The sequence below is a fragment of the Leptodactylus fuscus genome, chromosome 5 (assembly GCF_031893055.1).
Source record: "Leptodactylus fuscus isolate aLepFus1 chromosome 5, aLepFus1.hap2, whole genome shotgun sequence".
NCBI lineage: Eukaryota > Metazoa > Chordata > Amphibia > Anura > Leptodactylidae > Leptodactylus > Leptodactylus fuscus.
Window position 1 is genome coordinate 128,225,574 of NC_134269.1, and position 19,904 is coordinate 128,245,477.

A 19,904-nucleotide genomic window follows, 5' to 3' on the forward strand; every position below is an offset into this window, starting at 1 on the left:
TATTTGTAACTGTCTCCTTTTTTTTTTTTTTTTCTAGCTATTTATATGCAGTGGGACAGAAAGTCTGGAAACGATGGAAGAAGCGTTACTTTGTCCTTGTTCAGGTTTGTCTAATTATTATAATCTAAAGAAGTAGATGTTGCGCTTACTACTTTCTAAATAATACAGATACACACTTTACACGTCATAGGGTACTAAATTAAAGGTTCCCATAATGCAGTGCAAAAAATAAACACATACGCACATACGTACTCTTTCTGGAGAAAAAAAAATCATAGCAGATCAATTTTACCTACGGAAACACTGGCATTTTGTGTATAGGTATAATAGGGGCCGACCAGCCGCATTAGTAATGTTTAGAATCTCCCATAAAATAGTAAAAAAAAGAAGCTTTAAAAAAATGTATTAAAAAAGTAAAATAAATAAAAGTTCTAAATCACTCCTTTCCCTAGAATACATATAAAAGTAGAAAATTACTGTGAAACACAAACACATTAGGTATCCCTGTGTCTGAAAGTGCCTGGTCTACTGAATATTGGGTATCTGCAGTGCTCCTGTTCCGTCGGGAGGGGTTAATAGGAGCACTGCAGATACCCTATATTCAGCCAGACTGAATTCCAAGTGGGGGAAAAAAAAAACAGTCCTCAAGCTCAGGGAAGGGGCAGACAGACAACCAAAACACCCCCTCCCCTTTCCCAGCACCCAGTATCTACTGCACCCAAAAACTCCGGCCATTTTAATTCTTGACATTTTCCAGTAGCTGCTGCACTTCCCCCCTCGGCTTATACTCGAGTCAATAAGTTTTCTCAGTTTTTTGTGGTAAAATTAGGGGCCTCGGCTTATATTCGGGTCGGCTTATACTCGAGTATATACGGTATATCCACAGAAACTCTAGCATTTTCCTGATAGATATAATAGGAGCAGAAAGTCCGCAGAGGAAAACTGTGCGAGATCTCAATGAAAAACACTGTGTGTGTGGGGGGGGGGGAAGTTATGTGATTCTGGTGCATTTTTTATTTTTTTTTCCCCCTCTGTGTTTTTGCTGTGTGTGGCCTAAGATGGATCTGGTATATATTTCAATTTCTGCGCTGAAACTTCTGACAGATTTATGAAGCAATCATAGCCTATTTACTAATCCCTCTCCCTTTGCCTGTCAAGCCGTTCATTAAGATAAGCTACGTACAATACACCAGTCTTAATAAATTTGCCCCTTTTTCTTTAAGAGGTTGTCAATAACCTTTAAATGTGTTTTTAGAGGGCTAAATCATTAAATTAATAAAATTGGGATAGAATTTACTGTAGTAATTCTTTGTTGTTCTGTAATGTTCTCATACCACTGGTACCTGCCTATGCTTAACATCATAATCCTTCTGTTCACAGGATTGCAACAGCCATTTACTGCTGTATGATGTCATGTCATAGCAGTGGGCTCAATTGGCATCTTACCTACATGATGTCATTGCAAAATGGAGGGTAAACAATAAGAAACAGGTACAGGTGGATACTTTTAGAAGCAAAGGAGCAGCACAGGATATTAAACCCCAACCCTATTAATTGATGGTTAAATATCCAGGAAAGTTCCTAGAATATGTGTGAAGATTTTAAGACTTTATCATGTCTATTTTTAAACAGGTAAGCCAATACACATTTGCTATGTGTAGCTACAGGGAAAAGAAAGCAGAACCCCAGGAACTGATGCAGCTGGAGGGATACACAGTGGATTACACCGATCCTCAGTCAGGTAATGGTTGTTAGCTGTAATTGTACTTGACACTTGTTATGTATTATATATATCACGTGTGGGATGCAGTTACTGTACCCTTGTTAATTTGCATAAAATGAATACAACCAAGGCAATAAATAAATGAGACTGGAAAAATTGATGGTTTCAGTCCCTAAATCCTCACTTCAGAACTCAGAGAATCTTCCGTCTAATACTTATTACAAGGTAAAAATCCACATTAACTTGACCTTCTAATAAGACAACTCTAAGGCTAAAGCCCTAGGAAGCTGGCCGCAAGGAAAAAGCTCCGTGGGAAAAACCATGGCAGAAACCCAATGCGTTTTTTTCTGGAATGCTTTTTCACAGAAAGTTCACAGAGGTTTCCTGTCCGAACTTTCTGCTTCAATTACACCTATAGGGAAACCGATGGCGTTTCTGTAGGTATTATTGGTTCGCTGCAATTTCCAAAATTGCAAAGGATTTGGAAATCGCACAACTTCCGCTGCGGGTATTTTTCTGCAATGTGAGGATGGGACTTTCTAGAATCCCATCCATTTATCAGGCACTGTAAAATTCTTTTGTTTATGCCACATGGGGCCTGGCCTGAAGCACATATTCCCCCTCCATACTCACTTTGCCATTTGAATACTTGCAGACCCACCTCTAAAAATTTAGCTTTGTGGTTAATGTGTTATGTTTCCTGGTGGTGGTTTCAGGGTCAAGATTTCTGATGGCATGATATGACTTAGAAGTTAATGGTGATATTTTAGGTGACCTAGTCATACTTAAGGGGTTTATGCTCTACCATCCTTAATGCCCTAATTTATTAAAGGGTTTAGGGGTTATTTGTTGTGGTCAAATTTGGAAGCTAAAGAGAAGCTGCAAGCCCTTCTGGCAAGTCTATTGTAGCAAATACTTTTAGTAAATACAGTATACCCCATTAAATTGCAATAATGGAGCTTATATATTTATTATTGCTTCTAGAAATGTATGTATACAATGAGAACTGGGTGTTCTGATCCACCTTGTTAAATAAGTATATTGCTACACAGCCTGTCACTGTCAGCTCTTATAGGACTATGTATAAATGGGTAGTAACTCAGCCCCAGCTGGTTAAAACACGGTTGTCAATGTATTTATAGATTTGTAGGGGGAATATCAAAGATGCATATCACAATGCAGAGAAAGGATGATATAGAACGGTTAATTCATTCAGAATACAAGCATTTACTAAAAGAGACATGTCTGCAGAGATGAGAAGTTCTCTTAAACTGATTTCCCACTACAGCATTGTGGCCAAGGGATAAGTTGCATAGCATTGGAAGACCAACCACTAACACCCCCTTAAATCTTGAGAATGGGGTTGTTTTGCTTTCCAGTCTGAATGGAGCAGTGGTCGAGAAGGTGCATTTCACTCCCTTCATTTCAGTGTTGCTGCTGGAGATATGTGAGTGCTTGACTTAAGATATTTAGGTCCCATTGAAATTAATTGAGTAGGTTGTTCCTTTCTGTGCGTTGCTCCATTCAGAATGGGAAGCAAAACACATCCTGTTCTTGTGATCATCTTGTATCTTGGGGATAGGGAATACGTTTCCGTGATGGAAAACCCCCTTTAAATTCATACCTGTTTCCAATGTCTCACTCACCTAAAATGTCACTAGTGATGTCAATGTAGATTCTGAAGTAGAGTTACTCATAGAGTAGTGCATACAGTGCTTTTGTGAGTCTATAATTTACTAGCTGAGAAATCTTCTCTCAGAAAGCAATTTCATTAGTAAATGGATTATTTCTGTTTAGCTTCATATTTGATTGTTTTGCATAAACTTTTTTAATGTATCCAAAAAGGGTAAATAATTTTATTTAATGTAATATTTATAAAATGACAGATAACACAGGTATTCCAGTGTAAAACAAAAAACATACTTTCAGTGAATTTGCCATTTAACGTGCTATTGATAAACTACTCAGGAGACGTGTTTATTGCTCTGTGTGGTAGGTCTTCAGGGAGGTCAATGGTTTTTCAATGCAGTTAAAGAAGGAGACACGGTGATCTTTGCCAGTGATGATGAACAAGACCGAGTACTTTGGGTACAGGCAATATACAGAGCGACAGGGCAATCCTATAAACCTATTGCTTCAAATCATGCACTGAAATCAAATCCCAGAGGAACAAATGCTCACGTGGAGCCGTCTCATCCAAGTAAGATATTTATTTTTTAAATAGATAAGTGTGTTTTGTGTTTATCATAATATTATAAAATGATCATTCTGATATATGTGCATGTATCAGAATGAAACACGTGCCAAAACCTGAATCAAAGAATAGCTAATGGGTGTCAGGGCCCCGCCAGATCTAATACCAAAGACCCACACAGATCAGCTAATTCTGCTTCACAGGCCATGTGATGTCATGTTAATCAGTTACTTGACCTGCTTGCAGCTCAGTCCTATTCAAGCAGAACTATTACACAATTTACTGGAGCTGTGCTAGGTAAGTAATGAGGAGGCACACTGATCATCCAAACGCTGCAGATTCTTGAAACAGTTGTTCATGCCTTACCCCCACCAATCTGTTATTGATGACCCATCCTAAGAAAAGACCATCAATATTTTAGTCCCTTTTAAATGAGATCTGTCGCAAAATACTAAATGCCATCTGATCAATTTGGTGTTTTTCTTTTTAAAATCCATCTATCCAGTCAAAAGACATGACCCATGGAAGATTATTTGTAATCTAGCTCCGATTTTGTAGGTGGCCGGTAACCATATGTTTTTGTATAAGAAAATAAAAGGTTCCCACCCACATGGAGAATCGGAGCAAGTTTACATATAGTCTTTCAGGGGCCATGTAGTCTGAATTAATAAATAATATGCTGTCATTAGTAGCTGAATATATACCTATAAAGAAAATAAGAGAAGTATACCCTAAGATGCAAATGCTAAGGTCAAGGGGTGCAGCATTTGAAAAATAATTTCAATATATAAGATTACATATAGCAAAATCTTGATTAATTTTGAGTATCACCAATTAAGGTGAAGAATCAGAAAACTACAATTAACTCATCAGATCAGGTGAAAATATGCAATATTTCCTTGATAGCCATAGTCCTCCCTCGTCTGGAGACAGTTATTTTGTCGTTTCACCTCTTCCAAAGAGTTGAATAAATGGTGATCTAAACATCATACATTACTCAAAATGGTATTAGTAGAGACTACAATTTGCCCCACTAAAAAGTGCCCTTACATGGGCCCACACATACAAGTATAATAAAAAGTTCAGAATGTCACAGTATGGTAAAGGAAAGTTTAGAATTTTTGTAAAAAAAACAAACAAAACTATATAAATTTGGCATGAACGTGATTAATCTGACCCGCAGAGTATAGGTTTTGTGTTAATTTTACCGAAATGTGAATGCTGTAAAGAAGGAATATGTAAGAAAATTGTACAATTGTGTTGAGGCATAAAATGGGGCAATTGGTGCACTATGGACCTGGAGGTTTCTGCAGCACTGCTCTTGCTGCTCAGATGACTAGCATCTTCTTCCTGTGCTGTACTGTGAAGTGAGAGTTGATCCAGCCACTGGTATGACATCACCTTTTCTACTAGAGCCTCGAGAGCAGTTCTCTCTGGGCTGAAAGCCTTCCCTCAATGCACCAACTGCCTTACTGCAAAATAGTTTAGAGTTGTCTTTATTCAAATCAACAACATTGACATACCTGTATATACCAAAGTTATGATGTTTATCACTGTAATGTGCTTTGTAAGTTGACTATTCTTGAGAGAGGTGGTAGATTCTCTTTTAAGGGCTTAGTATCATGTCTGCGTTTGAAACTTGAGACCGAGGCTAGCTTGAAACGGGGCCACGCACCTATGATGTGACACTTATAATTCTGGTGCCTTTAGCCCCATCGAGGCACCAGGGCCCAGGTGCGATTAATTTGCTACCTCTGCATTCCCCAATTCTACACAACTTAGCATAAATGAATAGAACAGATAAATATAACAATTGTTGTCATACACTTTATTACCTTATATACCTTATCTTCACTTTTCAGGCTGAATTACTTTTTACATACATGTCTATTGAGATGGAGGCTGCAGGAAAAGACACACATATAATTGCTGCTGCTATTCTGTGAATGAGAGCTTTCTCTTTTGTTTCTCTTCAATATAAGACACCACACTGCACAAAATGAGGCAATTAATCAACTGACAGTAGTCTCCTCTTCCTTCTACTCTTCATAGAGTTATGTTTATTAGATGAATACAGAGATGAAGGGCTTGGCAATTAATTAATCTAAAAATAAATGGAACTGTCCATAACTTTTGTGACTTGCGCACGTTGGTTATCTCCATTCAGTTCATTTGAACCAAAAATGTCTGAACTGGAACTGTAGTTATATTCCACAGAGTTTAAATAGCAAAGGCCCATGGAGGTGAGCAAACCTTTCAAAAAAAAAAAAAAAAAAGTTATTACTCACCTGCCCTGTGTTCCAGGGCTGGCCTTCAACCTCTTCCAGGCTCCTGAGTGATATCTGGGGCCACTGCGCCATTGATTGGGTCTTGCCTTGTGACTACTGGACTCTGAAGCGACCCCAGAGTATAATAATAGCCGTTCCGGTTCAGATGTGTTTGTTCTGAATGAAACAGGTATGTAAACCTCATGAGGTTTGCCTAACACACATTCTTCTCCGGTAGACTTCCATTCCCCACAACAGTAATCGACTGTATCAGAGAATGCCGATACAGTGGATTACGAGGTTTGATGTTAATGGCTTTGTTATAATCCACCTCTTGGGATGTTGCTTTAAAAAGGCTTGTCCTAAATTGCCATTAATAATAATTGAGTTAAAATGCCCAAGTAATCGCCATTTGGTCATAATCGCTCAACCCTACAGAGACTGATGTCCTATGTAAACAGGCTGATTTGAAGATAAGGAGGAGGAAAGCAGTATAAGAAGTAGAAAAGGGAAAACATGTTTTTCTAATAGGATATATTACAGTTTCTTATATTCACCTGTGCTATTCATTTATGAAAAGTTGTTTATAACTGATGGTATAACTAGGCTCTAACTACGCCCTTGAATCTGCAGAAATGCCTTCTAACATCTATAACATACATTTACATCAATTGTGTTATTTCTTATGTGGTTTAGCTGATATAAGTGTTCAGCCATAAATTATATTTCAATAGGTGTTATATCAATATAGTTGTCATTAATATAATGTATTTGAGCTTTTAGCTTAAATTTCTCCCTTATTTCCATTTTGCTGACTTTTATCATAATAACTTTTTAGCATAGCATGAAAATAAATTCTGTTTTGCTTTGAAATTTCCTAGTGTATACCTCAAATCTATAATGTCAAATGAATTCACTGTTTTGACAATGTAAAGCCATGTGATCCGAAATAGTAGAGATATCCACCAAAAAATGTAAAGCTCTACATCTTTCAGCTTGAATGAAATAATTCTTCTGTCTGTAAATCTAGTTGGCTGTTGAACATGACATGGATCAATATGATCTGGGGCTAAATTTCTCAATGTGACTGATTATGTTAGCATCATGGCCACAGATCAATATGGAGTTTTATAAGGGCCCAGATTCTGTAATTGGTGTTGATCAATAAGTCTTTGTCTTCTTCCCTTTAGAAACCTTAAGTTGGTAGTGTGTTGTGTCTCAACAGTCCACTTAGGGACGTACATTTGTGATAACTAATGTAAAAAAAAAGACATTTAAATTTTAAGGGACAAAGAGTCTGAAGCCCCTTTGTAAAGGGCATTTGAAGATGAATGTAAGCAGATTGCTCACCCAATATGAACTTTTGTATCAAACTGAGCTAATGTTTTGTTGGAAAACTAACCCTCTTAGCTTTCTCCTTCTATGTGTGCTGAATAATTCACATGGATGTTTTTAACAGAACGTACCATTAATGAAAGCAATCAGCACAACTCCTCTTTTGATAAACCCGCGGGGTCTAAAGGCGTTGATGTATCTATGAAGAACAATACATTTGGTCCTTCGACGGACATTTAGGACAGACCAATATGGAGGAGTTGTGCAGTCTCAAAATGTACTGCTCTGTTTTCTTTCCCTTTTTTCGCTTGAAGGTTATAAATTCCTTTTTTTGTTGCTGTATGCAACACTTCCCATTACTCTACCAAGGTTTGTCTCATTAAAAGCATAGCACAAAACAAAGACTGTAAGTGACCTATCTTTTGCTAACATGTTCATTTCTGCTCTAGTTTGCCATTTGGAAAGTAGATTGCTAGTTGTTATGAATGTGTTTTATATTGTTATTTGTACTGCTGTAGTCATATTTCCAGGCAGAACAATGAAAGGGTGAAAATGTGCAATGTGGTAGAGCTGTTTCTCAGACCGTTTTCTTTTTAGCCTAGATGTTTGCTAAGTGCTTTGAAATGCACCAAGGTCACATCATCAAGTTGTCAGTGAATTAAGCTCTAGTTGATCAGTTTTTGAATTAAAGCGTATAAAAGTGTAAATATAATATAATATTTCAGTACACGCATTCATGTATTGCTTAGATTTGCTTTTGTATTATATGGGTTTTTTCATTTTTTTTTTTTATTTTTTTTTTATTTAGATACAGATCGTGGGCAAAGGCATGGGATGGATGAGTTTATTTCTGCTAATCCTTGCAGATATGATCATGCTTCCCTCTTTAAAGTACTTCAGCAGCAAACCTTGGAACATAGGTTAAATGACTCCTATTCTTGTCTGGTAATTATTAATGATGGCTCAATAAAATTTATTAAAGTAAAAAAGTTGTTTAAACGTGCTTTTTCCAAACTCAGGAACCAGGTTTTGATGAAGAATTTCTTGAAATAAATAACCAAATATGATAATCATGTTTGCAAAAATGTATGTGTTGCTACTTCAAAATTAGTGTAGCAGTAGGCTCTAAACGGATATATTATATATATATATATATATATATATATATATCAGAATATATATATGACCGCACCGGTATAGGGTGCTCACCAATGGGAAAAGGATTTGTCCCGTTCAATATAAGACCAGAAAAGCAGTCGGCACACCGAAAGTTGTGAAAAAAGTGAAGCAGGTTTAATGCTGCTATATATATATATATATATATATATATATATATATATATATATATATATATATATATATATATATATATATATATGTATATATATATATATATATATATGTATATGTGTGTGTGTGTATAAAAAGACTAGTTTATCAGCAATTATTAGTAGGGGAAGCTGCAGATGGCCAGAAAAAAAGTGGAGTTACATTGCACCCTTTCATGTAATACATGTTTATACATGTGTATATATATATATATATATATACACACACATATATGAAGAAGTATGAGGCATTAAACCTCCTTCACTTTTTTCACAATTTTTGGTGTGCCGACTGCTTTTTTGGTCTTATATTGAACGTGACAAATCCTTTTCCCATTGGTGAGCACCCTATACTGGTGCGGTCATATATATATTCTGTTATGTATGTATGTACTACAACCAATTATATGCCATTGTAGATCCTGATTTAGACAATGAGTTGATATTAACATTGTTGATGACACCGATGAGCCGGTGTACAACTGGAGATGCATTGTTTGGTAGCACCTAAGACATAGCACGCTGCCAACTGACAGATGAGATTTTAACATGTACTGTATGTATATATATGTATAGAGTCTAGGGCAACTGGTATAGGCTCAGGAGTAGGGTTGAGCGATCTTTTCAGGCGGGATCGAGGTTGGAGGTTATTTCCCACAATGCTTTGCTACTGGCCAAGCAGTGTGGGAAAAGCTAACATTGTTAGCTAGGTTCCATAGGAATGAATGGATGCAGCCGGCACACAGCCTGTGCCGGCGTCCGGCCGCTTAAACCCCTGCGCGTTGGCTGCTTCCATTCATTCTAATGGGAGACTAGCTAACATCTCTAGTAGCTAACACTTACCTGCACAGAAGTGCTGTTGCTGGTCCAGTCCCCGCTGTTCTCGCTCCTCTTCTCGCCTCGCTGCCCACGCCTCCCAGGTTAGTGTTACAGACCTAGGAAGAAGGCAGGGCTTGTGACTTAGGAGAGTGTGGGCGGGTACTGGGAGTGGAGCACTCACGTCTCCCCGCCCTTGCATTGGATCAGGTTCATTGGGATCAGGTTCGAATGGAAAATGATGGGAAAACGGATTTTAAAAACAATCCTGAAATCTCAAGATTGGCTCAACCGTACTCAGGAGCTAACCGTCTCAATAAGTGATAGTACCAATTACTGCTGTTTAAAGAGCATACAAACATTTTAGGACATACATTTTAGATTGGTGGGGGTCTCACTTTCAGAAACCTGGCAGGTGAGTCGTTTCCCCTGAATGGCGTGAGCTACAGCACTCTCTCACCATACTTTTTATAAAGCAAGGTTGTGAGTACTGTAGCGCTCTCCTATGCAAGTCTATGGGGCCATCAGGTGAGTAGTCATAACTGTTATTAAAAAGTATGGCAAGGGAGCACTGCAGCTTGTGTAGGCACAGGGTAGCAGGTGATTTGTGGGGTCTCAGCAGGCAAACCCCACCAATCTAACATTGATGTCCTATTCTTTGGATAGAACATTAGATTTGAAAAGCTGGATAACCCTTTAAACACTTTGCTGCAGTCAATTGAAAATATAAAATGTACTACATTACAAAATGATCTTAGTGTATAGTATGAGTTATGAAGCAGGGATAGGGGTAATAATCAAAGGGGGCTCAAGTCTGAATAACAGAACCATATTTGGAGACTATAGAATCACCTCTACAAGGTACTAGGATTAGGTTTATAACCAATTTACAGCTGGCAGACACTCTTTAAAGAATAGAAGTGTTAATAGCTTAAGTGCACACACAAAAGAGTAATCTATATCAAATCAATATCTTGATATATATTTTAAAGGCAGCCCCCAACTTGCAAGAAAAGTCCACCATGCTTGCTTGTTGCCTGTAGAGGCTCATCATTGAACCAATCTACAGTCTGTCAGAAAGTAAACTGCCCCCTGTTACAGCCAAAATTTAAAATATTTGGCTGTGAGTCTCAAGCCCCTGCTGATATTTTTCAGCACCTCAGTTCCTATGTTTTTATGCATAATTGAGTTACTTGGCCTTACTACCCTATCAAAGATTTGCCATTTTGACTGCAGTTCTTCCATGATGACCACTTCTGGCAGACTTCTTCAAGCAGTACTGTAGAAGGATTTATCTAGTTCCCATTGAATTTACTGCTAATAATCCTGCATTTTTAATGAAAGATATAATCAGGCGTGAAATGACAATTCTGTATCTTTACAATAGATGATAAAGATCAGGTTTAAGAAACTTTATAGTGCTCAAAGCTGGAAGTAGGAAGCTCTGTACGCTTTGTAGCAGCAATGTCTTGTTTGAGTAAACACCAGTCCACAGCTTAATATCACCCCATGTATTCTTTAGTTTTTGTTACTGTACGTTTTAACCTAGAAGAATCTTAAAATTCCTTATTCAGTAGATATATTTTAAAGCTGAGGCCCCAGATGGGAAAATGCAGCAAAAATGCATTTGTTTTTTTCCCCCACACTGTGTTTCATTACATTTTTTTTAATTTTTTTTGTGTTTCTCAGATTTTTTTTCCTTCCTCTATTAAATCTATAGGGAAGCCACTTGAAATTCCACAGCTAAAATTAACTTGCTGCTTTTGTTTTGGTTTTTTTTTTGTTTTTTGGTTTTTTTAAAAAAAAACACATTTTAAAAAAGCAGCTTTACAGCTCTTCACAATGTGTGGATGAGATCAACCAAAATCTCATTCACTTTGATAATAGTGTAAAAAGCAGCATTTTTTTTCTCCACTGCTTTCCACAACGTGGGGCCTTAGCCTGAATCGCAAGTGTTCAGTTTAGCGACTTAGCGGGTCATTAGAACCTATTTGTCTGTCTGGGTATTAATTCTATAATTTTCACTTTCTTTATAGGGTTGGTTCAGTCCTGGTCAAGTGTTTGTACTAGACGAATACTGTGCGCGATATGGTGTACGTGGCTGTCATCGTCATCTCTGCTACCTTAAAGAACTGATTGACCATGCTGAGACGGGTTCTGTGATAGACCCAACGCTGCTTCATTACAGCTTTGCGTTCTGTGCTTCTCATGTCCATGGAAACAGGTATCAGGAGGCAAAATTCATTGTACTATCAACTATAGTGAAAAATTGACCCTCAGAAATTAATATAATCCTAATTGAGAAATGTACTGTAGCTTGCATAACTGATTTATTAACTATATGTATATATATGTATATGTGTATATATATATATATATATATATATATATATATATATATATATATATATATATATGGAAATGAAACACCGTGTTACCATGTTATCTCGTCCTTTATATCTCTTTTATACACAGAATTTCATGGCTGACCTGTCTACATCTTCAGTGTAGGCACATACTACTCAGCAGCTCATTGTCATTTTTGCCCCTAAGTGAGGCCTCAAGTTAAGTATCATTACTAACCCAAACAGTCCACATACTCATGAACACTAATGCTGCACCACTTATCAATATGGAAGATAAGTTCCACTCACCCACGCAATGTACTCACTGGTATCAACTGCTGTTAAGCCATACTCAGGGAAAATGTATAAGAAACAACCTTCTTCTTTGCTGATGGTTAGCGTACTTAGGTAGTAGTAACTGTATATACCAGAAACAACATATACCAGAAACAACAATCATAATTCTACCAAGGTTGTAAATGTCACTAGAAAAAGCCCAATGAAATTACATCTTAGGTCAAGCATGCTCAATTTCTTTACTTATTTCCTATAGCTAATTTAATCTTCTTTTATGGTCAAGTAAAAGTCAATGTAACTAGTATAGGGGCACTAGCATGGTGTTCTGCTTTATGGATGACAGTACTTACATTATACAGTGTCATGGAATTATACTGTGTGGATGGCACGAATGTGAAATTACCCTGTGCGGGATATTAATATGGGACTATACAGTGGTGGGGACTCAATATGGCATTATATTGCTGGGGGGCCACTAAGTTGGCATTTTACTATGTAGGGGGCAATAAAATGTCATTACTCTGTGGGGGAAGGCACTAAAATGGCATTATATTGTGCGGTGGGCTATAAAGTGCTTCTTATTGTGTCAGTGGCATTCAGGATCATTATACTGTGTGTGGAGGGGCACTAATGGTGCATCAGTGCACCCCACACAGTATATTGTCTCCCCATTTCATACTGGTGATTGCTCACAGTATAACTGCAGCAGTTCAGAATCACACAGAGCATATAGAGTATACAGACAGAAGCAGCTCTGATACTTTTTCACTAGAGTATATGGAGCATAACAAAGGTGTTGGGAGATTGCGTTCACTTGAATAAGAACGCAGTGCTGCATCTGACCATATACTCTTTATACAGTATCTGGCAACTGGATCAGCTCCAGAAGCTGTGACAGGTCCCCCACGATGAAGTACATGATGAGTTACAGTGCCATAGAACCTGAGCTATTCCAAATTATCTATTCTGCAGGTAATGTCAGTATATAGACTGCTTTGTCATATGAGTAACAAATAGAAGTGGCTAAATGAAGTTTGTCACCAGGAAATGCAATATGAAATCATCCACAATGCGTTATAGAGGACATTACACATCACCATCATACCTTAAGTTAGTCCAAAAGATGCACTAATTCTTTGAAGAATTGGCAGATGTATGGAGGTATTAAAAAAGCGGCGGGATAGAAGTAGGATAGAAAGTGGCTATCAATCTAGTGTAGTTGGATGGTGATTCAAACCTGAAGAGAGAGAGTCCTTGGACACGCTCCCATTGCACTTGATCCTCACTTGCTTATTGACAACAAAGTTCTTTTAAAAGGAAATGGTGCATCTGTTGCACTTCTTTAAAGGATGATGGTTCTTAATCTACATTCAGTAGGTCTTAATCTACAACAGTGAAAAGAATGCTGTTTGTGAGTCACATGACCATTATTCAATGTCACTGAATGGGGGCTATTCACATGGCTGCTGTTATTTGTCTCGGATCATCAAAATATAGGTTATGTCTTATTTTTGGTCGTTTTCACAGATCCCTCCATTCACTGATATGTATGGAGCGTCTGTAGACATGGGTGACCCTCGGGTGCAAGACAGCCGTGAGAAATGACTGTTTGTCCCACCCATTCTACACCTTGGTCATATGAATCTATCCTTAGCTTATTGTCCCCTACAATGCACTGTGGCTGGTTTGATATCAAGTGGCAAGTTATGTGCTTCATAGCTGTCACCACTCTTTCTCTTTACACATTGCAACACACTTTTTCTATAAAATCCAAATTTACAATGGTGTTTGTATTTATCAGAGAATATAAATGAGACTCCATAAATATCAGCATCTAAGTATCCATGGTTTATCAATACAGTAGTGATTTGTACCTCGGTGGATGTTTACATGCTGGAGGTTACAATGAAGTATACTCTAGTTCATGACTGGTCAAAAGATAGTGGAGTACTTATGTCTAGAAGAATCTATGAAAGCTATGCTGGTATGTATGATCGTGTAAACACAGTGGTAAGTCATTTAATCATTCTGTGGAGGTCTGTGCTTTTTAGTATTTGTAGTAGTAAAGTCCCTAGTTCTTAATATACAGTTTGCTGTGGGGTTTTTTTTTCTTACACCATTTCTGATAGATTAGTCACTGTTTGCGAGCTATCTGCGTGAAAAGGAAGGTAGTTGAAATAAAATTTATATAAGGTCTTTCAACAGTGTTGGATTGGTTGAGGAACAATGAACAAATGTGTGTGGAAGTGTTCTTGTAGTCTGATATAAACAGCAAATAGTGCAGAAATAATCCTGTGCTAATTTCATTCCTATGTTTCTTTCTTTAAAAAAAAAAATAAAAAAAATTGAAAAATAAAAATTAAAAAAAAAAATATATATATATATATATATATATATATATATATATATATATATATATATATATATATATATATATCTCATACACAGTATTATTCCCCATAGTGGCCCCCTGCACACAGTATTATTCCCGATAGTGGCCCCTACACACAGTATTATTCCCTATAGTGGCCCCTGCACACATTATTAAGCCCTATAGGGGCCCCTGCACACATTATTAAGCCCTATAGTGGCCCCTGCACACATTATTAAGCCCTATAGTGGCCCCTGCACACATTATTAAGCCCTATAGTGGCCCCTGCACACATTATTAAGCCCTATAGTGGCCCCTGCACACAGTATTAAGCCCTATAGTGGCCCCTGCACACAGTATTATGCCCTATAGTGGCCCCTGCACACAGTATTATTCCCCATAGTGGTCTCTGCACACATTATTATGCCCCATAGTGGCCCCTGCACACACTATTATGCCCAATTGTGGACACCCATGAATGGTTATTATACTTATGTTTTCAGAACCCAGAGTATAATAATCTGTAATCTCTCCCTGCCTCCGGCGCACTCCCCAGTGATGTCGGCCAGCTTCAATGATGGAAGAGACATCACTTGAGCCAGAACTTGCGTCACAATGCATAAAGATGCAGGCCCCAGCTTATGTGACGTCACCAAGTAGGCTTGAAAGCCTGCTGGAGCCAGGAGAGGGAAGGAACAGTGTTTTTTTATGTTCCGTCACCTCTCCTAGCGCTACAATAATTTTACTGTGTGAGGAGGGATCTGAAAAGAGCTCCTCCAGTATAACGATAATGTTTGTGGGGATTTTGGGCCCGCAACCTCACTTACCGATCCCGGCTCCTGCTCACAGTCTCCGCAGAAGAAGCAGCGCTGGCAGTCATGAGTAGGAGCCAGGATTGGTAACTAAACAGGGCCTGTTACCTGCTGGAGTTACTCCAGCAGGTAACGGACTATTAAAAATATTAAATAAATAAAAAACCTGCAGCGGTAGCAGCTGCCACCAGGACCCCTAATGTCCTGGGCTCTGTGGCTGCCGCTGCTACCACAGAAGTTATGCCCCTGGGTGAGCTATAGTTTTTATTGGTGCCATTAAAGGTTAGATTCTACTTATTGTTAGGGCTTGGAAAAATTTAAACTGAACATCAATATTGGATAACTGATGTGATTTTCTTCACTTTGGTTATTTTGGTTCACCTATTACAATATTTGCAACGTTCCAACTACTGTTTCATTCAGACCATGTATGCCCGAATCAAAACTGCTTTTATTATACTTTGCAGTCTACTGATCCCAGAGTATAATAAGCGGAGGCCCATGGGACGTGATCAAAAATAAGTGTCCACTGGGCTCCAGTATGACTCTTTGCCATTTTCAGTTCTTCTGATTGATGTGACATAGCATTGACGCATAGGTGTAAGCATCACACTTTGTAACCCATGTGACTCTGACGTCAGACAGGAGACCCAATGCCAGCATGGAGTGGAGGAGTAACCCAGCAGAAGTAAGTAACACTGTTCTTTTATATTTGAACTCCAGTGGCCTGTGCTTATTATACTCTGGGGTCTGAAGGCACCCTACAATATAATAGCAGTCTCAGTTCAGCCATGTTCAGTCTGAACAAAACCGCTGGGGGGAACTTTGCAAGGCAAATCTCACGAGGTTTACCCAACACATACTCTTACAGTAAAAGGCATGAGACATAAATAATTGCCGTTAATCGTAATCGAGGTAAAATACCTAATTAATCACTAAAATTAAATTTGATTTAGATACAATATTTTGTCATCCTAACTTCCATCGTACTGATGTGGGAAGCGGTTACAAATGCTCTTCTGGCTGAATGGGCACACATCACCACAGACAATCTCCAAAGTCTTGGGGAAAGCTTTCCCAAATGAGGGAGGGGGTTTGTTTTATCTGCATGTGCCCATCCTTCTCTCCATTTTCGAACAGCGGACGAAACTTTCCTCGTCTGCAAGCTATCTCCTATCCATAAGATAACTTACTGCATGGAAAAAAAAACCTTGTGGCTGAGGCCACATGTTGCAGAAAAGCTGCTGTTTTTGTTTTTCAGTCAAGCCAGGAGTGGATTTAGTTGAAGGGAGAAATCTAAGAGCTTGCTTTATTGTATATTTACTCTTTCCTTTTCAAGCCACCCTTGACTTTGGCTAAAACAAATTCAATAAAAAGTTGAGCAAACACATATTGGCAAAATAAAAGTTTCAAACCAATTCTATTTTGTCTGTTGTTCTGATCCATCATAGGGTCATGTTAAAAATAAGACTGAAACTTTCAAATAGAGAAGAAAGTCAGAAGACTGGCGAATAATACTGCGCTGTATCAAATAAAACATTAGTTTCATTCCTCTGTACTATATTTGCAAGATTCGGGGGGGGGGGGGGGTTCTTGCCTTTTGTGACATAGGCAAAGTGCTCTGCTCAGTCAAATAGCTAACTAGCTGTAGTTGTCTGTGTTGTATATCCATTCAAGTGCACCCATTCCATTGTCATAGAGGCAGAGCAGTGCTGCAGCATGCAGTTTTAGTGCACTTCATTGTATATGAAGCATATAATGTGTGCCAGACTAAGCATGGTGAACAGAAAGTGGCGAAGACAACGGTCTGGGGACTTCAGATCCAAAATTATCGGTATAAACAATCTAATGGTCACAAGTCAATTTCCAGAGATCTTGATGTTCCTTTGTCCACAGTGCACAACATGATCAAGAAGTTTACAATCCATGGCACTGTAGCTAATCTCCCTAGATGTGGATGGAAGAAAAAAGTTTGTGAGTAAGCCAAAATCCTTCTGGGAAAACACCTTGTAGACAGATCCTACTAATATTATAAATGTGAAAGTTTGGATGTTTGTGTGTTTGTTCCTGAATCACGCAAAAACCGCTAAACGGATTTGAATGAAATTTGGCACATAGATAATTTGTAACCTTGATTAAAACATAGGCTACTGTTTATCCCAGTAATGATATGGCTTCATCACTGTTATGAATTTATGTTCACATACTATATTATACTGCTCTTGCAGCTGCTTATCTCAGGTTTTGATAAAGCCAGGTTTGTTATCTCTCTATGTAAGCACTCAGCTAACCCTCAGTCCATTCTGTACCTGCATTTGCATATTGTCTGATATGCTCCAGGCAGTGTTGACTCACTGGATGGGAAAACACCTTTAATCCAAATTGGCAGTTTGCTAGTTTTAAACATGCCAGGAAAAAGAAAATCTAATTTGTTTCAAAATTCTAAAACACTACAGCTATGAAAGTAGCCAGAATTACATTATATGGTGTGCCAGCGAGCTGCTAAGATGCCAGAACAATCACAGGCACGGTGCAAAGAACAAGTTCAACGGCAGGCCAGCTTGACAGCTGCTGAAATGCCGGAGCAGGCGGATCATCAATGCCAACAACACACTCATTATTTGGCGTCCTAGCCAGCTGCTGAGATGTTGGAACAATCACAGGCATGGTGCGAAGAACAAGTTCAGAGGCAGGCCAGCTTGAGAACTGCCAAAACGCTAGAGCATGGAGGTCACCGACACCAACAACACTCTCATTATAGGACTTCCTAGCGAGCTGCTGAGATTCCGGAACAGTCACAAGCACGGCATGAGGAACAAGTTCAGCAGCAGGACAGCTTAAGAGCTGCCAAAACGCCGGAGCAGGCAAACCATCAACGGCAGCAATTTACTGCATATAGGCAGATCATCGATGCCAACAACACGCAGACGAAGTCGCAGGCAGAAACTAGTAGTATAAATAAAGGATAGGTGAATCGACCTTCTCTAGTCCTGAAATGTAGTTTCTAAAAAAAAAAAATTTTTTTCATACCAATAAGTAAATAATCACAATGCAATTTCCTGCACTTGAAAGTGATCTGTTATTTCTAATGAAGCTTGGTTTACGCAATGCTTTTTTTGCATGCCGTTTTTAATTTCAGCAATGAGTAGCTCATGTTACTATGCATCTCACCAGTATATTAATGGACAATAAACCAGAAATCTACAATTGTAATGGCTGTTCATATGTATCTCACATGTATACTAACGTATTATTTATTACTACAATTAAAACCGCATGCAGCGCTGTATGAACCTAGCCTTACTTTTAAGTGAGAGCATTAGCTGCCCCAGCACTGGCTGCATACTGTGTGGCAGGAGCTTCTATCAGTTTTAGTAGTGCTTTGTTTACATGGTGACTTGCAGTGGATCATGAGTTAATACTTTTTAGGAGGTTTTTTTTATTATTATTTTAGTGAGCATATCCAGAGCTGCAGAAAAGCTCTGATTATTATAGGGACAGGGTATTAAAAGAACCAAGGACAGAAAACACAAATAGTCTGAAGAACAACGATACAGCCTCATACACAAGCTTACAATACCTTCACCCACTCAACTACTTTCCAGCAGCATTGAGATGAAAGGTGGAAGAAAATTTCCCATGCAAGATATCTTACAAAAGTTCATAGTTCAAGGTTGTCCTATCGGCAAACATTTTAGCTTTGTATGTCCTGCTGATGTAGATAAAGACAATTGTAGCAATCCAGAGAGTCTGTGAACCCCTATTAAACACCTTGGACAGATGCAGGAGTGCCGTGTTCATTCTCTTTCTTATTAGAAAAGGCTTACTAGCAAGGCAGGTACAGAAAGTGTCTTGAACCTTTTATTAGTTGTGTTCACATTATTGCTTTTATTCATATTTCAAGGGTTTTTCACTTTTTGTTAAAGATTACTCTTTTAATTCTATAGTTATTAATTCCAGATAAAATACAAAAGAAGTCTACATAATGTTTCGTTAATTCAGAGCCTGTTAATATAAAAGGAAAATAAGCATATTATGTGTGAATGGAGTATATTCGCTTCATACATGTCTGATGGACTAAGAAAGGGATTTGGCGAGGCATACATACACAGTTCATCCATTGTCAAATACAAGTGGATTGTAGCTGATGAAAAAATACCCTTTACTAATAATTAGAGATGAGCGAACAGTGTTCTATCGAACACATGTTTGATCGGATATCACGCTGTTCGATGTGTTCGATTCGAATCGAACATCACGTGGCAAACTCCAAAAAAATTTGATTCCCCTCCCACCTTCCCTGGCGCTTTTTTTGCACCAATAACAGCGCAGGGGAGGTGGGACAGGAACTACGTACAACGGGGGCATTGAAAAAAATCGGAAAAAGTCATTGGCTGCCGAAATCAGGTGACCTCC

The 19,904-nt window shown here is 38.3% G+C and overlaps 1 protein-coding gene across 4 annotated transcripts in view; it reads left to right on the forward strand.

Moving 5' to 3' along the window:
• The window catches only part of CADPS2 (calcium dependent secretion activator 2), a 283,863-nt gene that overhangs the window by 118,746 nt on the left and 145,213 nt on the right, over nt 1-19,904 (forward strand). For all 4 annotated transcript variants that reach the window (XM_075274223.1, XM_075274224.1, XM_075274225.1 and 1 more), the window contains exons 9-13: nt 38-104; nt 1,633-1,741; nt 3,720-3,923; nt 8,328-8,464; nt 11,700-11,887. In XM_075274223.1, coding sequence (XP_075130324.1) covers nt 38-104; nt 1,633-1,741; nt 3,720-3,923; nt 8,328-8,464; nt 11,700-11,887 — 705 coding nt within the window. The remainder of the gene's footprint in view (nt 1-37; nt 105-1,632; nt 1,742-3,719; nt 3,924-8,327; nt 8,465-11,699; nt 11,888-19,904) is intronic.